Here is a 9,674-nt window from a genome sequence, read left to right on the forward strand (position 1 = left end):
CTGTAAGTCAAGAGGGTCTACCCTTTCCTGAAATTGCTTTCAAGAAAAATTGTACTTTGAGGAGGATGACATTTACCCTAATTGCTGCATCTAATTAAAATTAAGGTAATTAAAAAATTTTGAATGCACTTTAAATGTGACGTACCATAATTAAAAATCAGATTTTAAAAAATATCATTAGGGCAGTTGGGTGAAGTTTGGTAGAGAAGAGGGAGAAGAACAGTTTAACTCTCAGGCAACAGGAGGGAAATGGCAGACTGTCAAAGATATTATACGGAAATGTGTTTTGTTTTGTTCTGTTTTGTCTTTCTTTTTAGAGACCAGAACGTAACAACACAGACCATCTGTGTCCTTGCCTTCCCCAAGCACACTGACGTCGAGCAGCACGGCTCATGTCAGTCTTCTCCCCAGCAGGAACCCGGTTGGCAATCCGCAAAACATTTCAAGTTAGCAGGAAGAGAAGAAAGAATGGGAGCTGTGTTTCCAGAAACAAAATAGATAATTTCTGTCTTAATACGCAGGGTGACATGTGACCAAACAACTCTGTTAGGGAATAGTAAATCTCATAGAGGAGACGGCAGGCCTACTGGAGGGAGCAGCAGCCTTGACCTCCATCCAGTCAGCTGTCCAACATCTAGTTCAGATCTGTCACTAAAGAAATGAACAGGGAGGCTGGAAAGATGGCTCAGCAGTTGAGAACACTGGTTTTTCTTGTAGAAGACCCAGGTTTGACCCAGCACCCACATGGCAGCTAACAACTGTCTGTAACTCCAGTTCAAGGGGATCCAACAGCCTTTTCTGTCCTCTGCTGGTACTGCACAACACGGGTGTACTTACCTACGTGCAGGCAATACACACAATACACATAGAATAAAAATAATAAATAAAATATTTTTAAAAAAGAGAAACGAACGGCCATGGAGGCTGCGGAGATAATTCAGTGAAGCACTTGCCTTGCAAGCTTGAAGACACAAGTTTAGTCTCCAGAACCCACATTAAAAAGCTCAGCATATTGGGGCACACTTGTAATCCCAGTGATGGCAAGATGGAAAGCGGAGATAGGTGGGTCTCTGGAAGTTTGCAGGTCAGCTACCCTGGCCTGAAGCTCCAGACCAATGAGAGACCCTGTCTCAAACCAAAGGTAGAAGGTGCCTGAGGACCCACATCTGAGGTTGTCCTCTGACTTTCACACATTCACTATTCATCCCCCTACCCCAACATACACAAATAAAAAATAATAATAAAAGACCAAAGAAACAACAAGTAAGGCACTAGGCTAAGGTCTGAGGGGATTCTGACGTGTACTATTCAGTATGTAAATCAAAAGGTGGCATCATAACCAGAATGCTCAGTCACTCAATCTGAGGGCCACATAGTACCATAAGTGAACCAATCTTTCTTACACTAAGTACCTGCAACAGACAGAATGAATGTTTACATCCTTCCCCAAATTCCGATGTTGAAACCCAATTTCCAGAGTGTTAGAACTTGGGATTTAGGGACTTTAGGAAGAGACAGGTCAACAGGCCAGAGCTCTTATGAGTGAGATTAGTGTCCTTATAGAGAAGGCCCAGCAAGCTTCTTGTCCTTTCCCCACGGAACAACACGACAAGAAAACAGCTACCTGCAAACCAGGAAGCAGGCCCTTACCAGATACCATCACACTGCTACAACAGCCCGAGCTGACAAAGAAAATGTGCACAACATGCTTATGGAGTGATGCTGCCTGAGTATCTGGTACAGTAGGTGGCTGCTGAGTGCCCATCACTGTGCTTGGCACATAACAGACACTCATGCATGTGTATGAATGAACTCATGAGACCAAGCTCACTCCAAAACAAGCTAGTTGACCAGAGTTCTCATATAACCAGAACTCCACAGCAAACCCTGGTGAACAGTTGTCAATCCAGGGACAGGCTGAGCAGTTCTTAATAGGAACATTACCTGAAGAGTCAGAAATGTCTTACGATCGCCCTTCAAGAAGCCTACATTAAAATTATTCACTGACTTATTTCTGTGAGAATTATCAGTCAGGAAAGAACCTAGTCAGATATGCTCTCAGGAGAGAGATTACCAGAAAGATGAAAATAACATGAAACAGCGGCAGACTCCCCATGAATATCACTCAAACAGACTCACTACATTTGTCTCTTACCTGTGGAAATCTGGATTCAAACAGAACAACTATTGGAGGAGAATCTAGTTTAATGAACATAACCCCATCCACAGGCACATCAAAAAGCTTTTACATTAGAGCGACTGCACATCTGACAGCAGAGACAAAGTATGGAATGGTTTTGGAATCATGACTCAAATTCAGTTACAAGGAACATTTACTAAGTGCATTTTATGTACCAGAAGCTATGCATGGTGTGTTGACGTCTCTAATCTCCTCGATAACACCGAGCGTTGAGGTTGTAAACTCTACTTTTACAGGTGAAAACACCACATTTTACATACACACAAAAAACAGAGTCTGGGTATCAAACTCAACTTGTCTGTTTAGGTCTAATGCTCATTCAACAAATATGAAATGTTATTTACTAGGCATTCACACATGGTCTTTTTTAAGGAATTGGAAAAGAGCAGTAGACAAAGCAGACAAGCTTCTCCATCCTCTAGACATGCCACTGCACGCTCTGTCACGGTTCACTGCCTCTCTAGCCGCAACCTCACAGGGCCATCTGTTAGCAGAATGATGTCTAGATCAACACACTCAAATCTGTCCTGGCCTTTCCACAATAAGAATCTTCCAAATTCCGGTAGTGAAAATTGATGCTGTTGGTGTATGAACACATCCACCATAGCATGTTCCAGCAACTAACAACAGAGACCAGGACAATTAAGATTTGCTCAAGGCTTGTGAATAGATAAGATGCAGATTTTCAGATGAGTAAAGGAGCAGCGTATTTCAGACAGAAATAGAACAGCAGAGGTGACAGCAAACATCAGTGGAGATAGGCAGGAGCAGAGAGTAAACCGCTTTCCCCGCACCAGCCTTCTACCTAGGACAGATCTGAAGGATATCTGTATTATCGTGGCCCAGCAACCCGAGAAGCGACTGTACCGCGCTCAGCTCCACCAGAAGGTGGTACAGGTCTGGCATGGTGGCTACCACATGCATCTCCTGAATGATGTCATTGAGGTCCAGCTCAGATTCCATGAACCTAGAAGGGAAGAAAGAGGACAGGGTCACTGAAAGGCAAGGGGTGCTCTCTGCATGCAGGAGTAAACAGCAGCACAATCTAGACTGACACAATCTGTCAAAGTGTCTACGGCAGACCAACCAAGAAGTACACTCACCCAAACATCATACTGTCACAGGATTTCCTTGGGAAATCGATTTCCTCATTACAAAAATCAATCTTGGATTCAGATCTCATTACAGGGGTCCCCTTCCTCCTGCAGTCACAGCTGCCTTTTAAGACCCTCAAAGAATTTTGCACCAATAAATGATCTGCCTGACAGTCCTATGGATTAGCTACCATTACCCCTTGGGCTACAATTCACTTTTTTGCCCTGGACTGGCTATGCTACTAATCCAAAGAGGGTTTCTGTTACTCCTCTCTTCAGATTAAGAGCCTCTCATCCAAAGGAAGAGAAGGAAAGGCTGCAGCCTCCCACAGCCACCCTCTTCCCTCATACCCTCTCCAGTGAGTGGAGAGGCAGGTCCCAGGTCAAGCAGACTGAGTCTCTGGAAAACTCTAATCACTCCCCGCCCGCATGCAGTATGACACATCACTGACATGTCCACCCTGAACCTTCCCACAAACCTTTGCCCAGGCAGGAGAAGCAGGGCTACTTTCCAGTCCCTTTGCATGCCCTCCCTATTGCCTGATGTTGAAAGAATGCCCACTGCATCTGGATGAACACAACAGGAAGGTTTGTTCTCAGAAGCAAATGAACTAATGCATATACAGCAATCGATGAATACCTGACCCACAGTGATTGAGGGGACGCAGTGGCTACATGGGCTCCAGAGCTCAGTGGCCCCTATGTCTATCTCTCCTGTATGTGGGGATAACAACAGTACCCATCCTGTAGGGCTGCTGTAGAATAAAAGTAAATGCATACATAGTACTCAGAGCAGAGCCTAAGGCGTAAGAAGCAGTAGGAATCTGCTTACCGCTAGCACTGTGCTGCTGCTGTTACATGTCCACCTTCTGTTCCTAAGGTAGGAACTCAATCTTGTATCTCTTATGTTGTCACCACATATGCTCATCTCACTGAGTGGAGGCCACAAGGAACAGGGACGTATGCAGGGCATTTTGAAGCCATACAGGATTCATCACCTCCTAGATGCCAAGGGCTAGGTAGACAAGAATCCAGATTCCAGAAGGAACAAAACCTAGAGGCTACAGCATTTTTTTTTTTTTTTTTTTTTTTTTGTGGTCTTTTTGAGATAGGGTCTCCCTGTAGTCCCAGCTGACCTGAACTCACTATGTAGTCCAGGCTGGCCTGAGGCCAAGGGCGTAGGAAACAAAAATCCAGAGTCCAGAAGGAACAAAACCTAGAGGCTAACGCCTTTTTTTTTTTTTTTTTTTGGTCTTTTTGAAGCAGGGTCTCCCTGTAGCCCCAGTGTCCTGGAAGTCACTATGAAGACCAGGCTGGCCTTGAATTCACAGAGATCAGCCTGTCTCTGCCTCCTGAGTGCTGGGATTAAAGGTATGCGAGGCGTGCGCCACCACGCGCAGCTAAACTACAGTTCTTTAAAACATGCCCATAGTTTACACAATATCCCTTATTGTTGTTTTTCCCATCGTTATTTTAAAACACTTATGTATATGTATTATCATTATAAAATGTTACTTTTCACAAAAACAAAAAACTGGGAGTAGAAAGACAAGCCATGTACACAGAAGTCATCCATAATCATCCAAAACAGAAATAACTAATGCTGGAATTCTAGTGTGTCTGAGTCATTTTTCTCAATTCTTAGCCTTTTTCCCCTAAAAGCAAGTCTAAGCGGTCTATAGTTTGTTCAATTTTGCTGTTGTTAACATTGGTTGAATATTAGTTTATGACAGGAAAAGTCAATTCCTGACAAACTGCTGTGGGTCCTTCTCCCAAGAAGTCCCTTGCTGACCGCAGCATTCTCTCGGGCTTGCTGAGCCGAGTTGCTCCCAAATCTTTCTCAATATAGTGCTCCAGGAACAGACTACCAATCAATCAGAGTATGTGAATGACTGTTTATTTGAAATTCCCATTGTAAGTCATAAATTTTAAACAGCTACACAGTATACACTCATATTGATGTACTGTAATTTATATAACCAATCCCCCTTGTCAGGCATTCAGATAGATTCCAAATTTTCCCCCTATAACAAATGACACATAGATGTTGCATTCATAATTACTGTGTTGGGATAAATTCCCAGGAAGGAAAGTGCCAGGTCAAAAAGTGTGCATGACTTAACAGATTTTGATTTATTCTGTCAGAAAGGCAGCAACTGTGTATGAAGGACCTGTTTCCTCTTACCTTCTTCCTAAGTAGTATTATCTACTCAAAATCTCCTCCAATGCAAGATGGCAAAGAAGGCTCCTTAAAAATTTGTGTTTCTGCCAGGCGTGGTGCCGCACACCTTTGATCTCAGCACTGGGAGGCAGAGGCATGCAGATCTCTGTGAGATAAGAGACTAGCCTGGTCTACATAGTTTCCGGCCAGATGGGGCAATAGGAAGACCCTGTCTCAAACAAACAAAAATATTGTGCTTTGCCCACTTTAAAATCAGGATGCTCATCTTATTTGATTGATAAAATGTTCTCTATACTGGGGCTGGAGAGATGGCTTAGTGGTTAAGAACACTGGTTGTTCTTGCAGAACACCCGGGTTCAAATCCCAGCACCCATATGGCAGCAAACAACTGTCCGTAAGTCCAGCCCCAGGGGATCTGACAGCCTCTTCTAACCTCCACAAGCACTGCACAACACGGGTGCACTTACCTACATGCAGGCAATACACGCATACATATAAAATAAAATAAAATAAATTAAAACAATGTTCTCTATACGAAGGACACTAATCTCTGTCAAGCTATAAAAAGTAAATAAACCAGAAAAAATATTGGCCTTTTAATTTGTATTCTATGCTTTTTGGACATAATGGTTTTTATTTTTATTTATTTATTAACATAAAGGTTTTCAAAAATCCAGGTAGTCAAATCTTTGCCTTTATTAACTTTATTTCATACATATACTGAGCCAAGTTTTATTCTGCTAATACCAGATTATTTCATGATGTACTTTAAGTTTTTATATTTACATGTTTTATTCATCTAAAACTTAGTTTAACATACTATAGGGCAAGGTCAACTTTATTTTCTACAAATATTGGGCCAGCTGTCTTGATACCATATCTAGCCATCCCCCACACATTTGAAGAAATATTATCTATCATACACTAAACTATAATGCATATTTCCATCTGTTTCTAGGTTTTCTCTCTGTTTCACTGGTTTATGAACTTCTGATCATCCACATCTCCACACTGCTGTTGCTGTATCATCTGTTACTGTGAAACACATCCTCTTTATTCCTTGCTACTCTTATCTGTTTATTAAACTTCCTAATTATTTTATCCAGATTCTCTCCCAATAGCACTTTTTAAAGACATTTTTATTTTTTATTTATTTATTTTTTGCCCCTTTAATCTTTGGTAATACTTTCCTTTTGGGTGTTTAAGGCCATACAGCTGGTCCAGATAAATCGATTTATTTTTACTATTAAGGTCGTTTGAGGATCTGTTCCTCAGGGGTCACCATGGGCTTGGGAGGAGCCCCTGGCTCCTTTCTTTTACCAGTTCCACCTATGTGAAGAAAAGCCAAAGGCCCTGCTCGACCATGGTTGGCTTCGCTTGGAAGCATGGAGGAAATGATTCCTCTGTGTTGACCCTCCTCTTTGCAGACTGGACACTGGTTCAAGTCCATCTGGTGGGGTCTCCTCGGCCTCCTTGATCAAGAGAACAGGTGACCCACCACAATTACAGGACATTTTGAGAGATGCTCATAGTCCCCTGGAACTAGTCAATCTAGGAGGGCAAGGAGCAAAAAGTGTCCTTTATGTCCCTCTGACCAAATTATTATAGGCCTCAAAGTATGTCTGTTAAACACCCAAGAAGGTTAGTTCCACAAGTCTGGTACTTTTAATTACTGTGTGTCATGGAGATAAATCTTGGGCAAAGACCACTTGTTCTCAGATAAACCTTACCATATATTTCTTCATCTGCTATGTATAATTTGTCAGTCGGCTGTAGGTTCACTCAGTCTAGTTTTCAAAACTAGCTAGACATTGTTTCTCTCGCATTGTCTCACCCCTCCATCATGGTTTTCCCACTTAAGGTGCCCCAATTTCCCTCCTTTCTCCCTTACTAATACCCTTCTCCTATGGTCCTACCTCTCTTGAGCTCCTTCTTTCCCTTTATCCCCTAGGTTCCTTGTATACCCTTCGCTCCCCCCTCCCTTAAACTAACCTAATTTTTGTCTCTATCTCCCTTACTAAGGCCTGTTTCCTATTGTTCTTCTCATTCAGGTTCTTTCTTTTCCATTACCTCTCTGTTTCCTTTCCATTATCCTGGTTCCTGTAGTTATGTCTGTTTGCATACTTATTTATCAGAGTCTGGTTCTAGAATCCACATATGAGGGAGAACATATGTCGATTTTTTTTTTTCTGAGTCTGTGTTACTTCACTTAGTATAACAGTTTCTAGTTCCATCCATTTACCTGCAAATTTCATCTTTCTTTATTGCTGAGTAAAACTCCATCGTATAAATGAACCACATTTTCATTATCCACTTGTCAATTAGGTTGCTTCCATCTCTTAGCTATTGTGAAAAGAGCAGCAACAAACATGGATGTACAAGTGTCTCTGCAATAGGATGAGTTCTTTGGGTACATGCCAAGGAGTGGTATAACTGGGTCAAACGGTAGGTTCATTTGTAGTTTTTTAAGAGTTCTCCACACTGCTTTCCATAGGGTTGAACAAGTTTGCAGCCCCACCAGCAGTGGATGAGCGTTCCCCTTTCCCCACATCCTCTCCAACATTTGGTATCATTTTTTCTCTTGATCTTAACCAGTCTGGCTGGGGTAAGATGAAATCTTAAAGTGGTTTAATTTCCATTTCTCTAATTATTAGTCATGTTGAACATCTTTTAAGATGTTTCATAGCCATCTTTACTTCTTCTTTTGAGAACTCTCTGTTCAGCTCCTTAGGCCATATTTAATTGGGTTGCTTCTTGTCTTGGTTCTTTGTTTTTTGAGTTCGTTATGTATTCTGGTTATTAAACCTCTGTCGGATGTGTAGCTGGTGAAGATTTTCTCCCAATCTGTGGGTTTTCTGTTTGCTTCCTTGGTTGTCTCCTTTGATGTACAGAAGCTTTTTAGTTTAAAGAAGTCCCATTTTTTAATTCTTGCCCTTGTTTCCTGAGCAATTGATTTCTGGTTTAGAAAATCCTTTCCTACACCTATATCTTGTAGGTTTTTCCCAATGTTTTCTTTCAATAGTTTCAGAGTTTCAGGCTTTATATTGAGGTCTTTGAGCCATTTGGAATTGACTTTTGTGCAGGGTGAAAGATAGGGGTTTAGTTTCATTCTTCTACAAGTGGAGATCCAGTTTTGCCAGCACCATTTGCTGAACATGCTGTCTTTCCTCCAGTTAATGTTCTTGGCCCCTTTGTCAAATATCAGGTGGCTGAAACTGCATTTACTCATATTGGGGTCTTTACTTTTGTTCCATTGATCTATGGGTCTATTTTTGTGCCAGTACCACGCTGTTTTTATGACTATAGCTCTGTAATACAACTTGAAATCTGGTATAGTAAACCTCCCCCGCACCCCGCCCGCATTGCTCTTAGTGCTCAGGGTTGTTTTGGCTATTTGAGGTCTTTTGTACTTCCATATGAATCTTAGTATAGTTTTTCCCGATTCTGTGAAAAATGTCATGGGGATTTTGATTGGCATTGCATTGAATCTATAAATGACTTTTGATAGGATGGTCATTTTCACAATATTAATTCTTCCAATCCATGAGCATGGGAGGTCCTTCCATCTTCTGATGTCTTCCTCAATTTCTTTCTTTAAAGATTTAAAATTTTCATTGTAGAGCTCTTTAATGTCTTTGGTCAGGATTATTCCGAGATATTTTATTTTTTTTGCACCTATTGTGAAGGGGAGTGTTTCCACGTACTCTTTTTCTGATTGCTTATTATTGGTATATAGAAAGGCTACAGACTTTATTTTGTAACCTGCCACTTTACTGAACGCGTTAATAATTTCTAGGAGTTTTCAGGTGGAATTTTTGGAGTTCCTTAGATATAATATCATATCATCTGCAAAAAGGGATACTTTGATCTCTTCTTTTCCAATTATTACTCCTTTAATTTCCTGCTCTTGTCTTATTGCTCTCACAGTTGTTTCAAGCACTATGTTAAAGAGAAGTGGAGATAGTGGAGAGCCTTGTCTGGTTCCTGATTTCAATGGGAATGCTTCTAGTTTTTCTCCATTTAGAATGATGTTGGCTGTGGGTTTGTTATATATGGCTTTAATTATGTTGAGGTATGTTCCCTCCAGTCCAATTCTCTATAGGACTTTGAACATAAATGTACGCTGAATTTTGTCAAAGGCATTCTTTGCATCTGTTGAGATGACAATGTGGTTCTTGTCTTTGAGCCCATTTATATG

At 41.3% G+C, this 9,674-nt stretch overlaps 1 protein-coding gene across 1 annotated transcript in view; it reads right to left on the reverse strand.

Annotated features, from left to right (window-relative positions):
- The window catches only part of Ctnnbl1 (catenin beta like 1), a 194,610-nt gene that overhangs the window by 120,858 nt on the left and 64,078 nt on the right, over positions 1 to 9,674 (reverse strand). Inside the window, exon 4 of the mRNA XM_008855665.2 lies at positions 3,028 to 3,167. Within this exon, the coding sequence (XP_008853887.1) occupies positions 3,028 to 3,167 (140 nt within the window). The remainder of the gene's footprint in view (positions 1 to 3,027; positions 3,168 to 9,674) is intronic.

The sequence above is a fragment of the Nannospalax galili genome, unplaced genomic scaffold (genome assembly GCF_000622305.1).
Source record: "Nannospalax galili isolate Female #2095 unplaced genomic scaffold, S.galili_v1.0 scaffold228, whole genome shotgun sequence".
NCBI lineage: Eukaryota > Metazoa > Chordata > Mammalia > Rodentia > Spalacidae > Nannospalax > Nannospalax galili.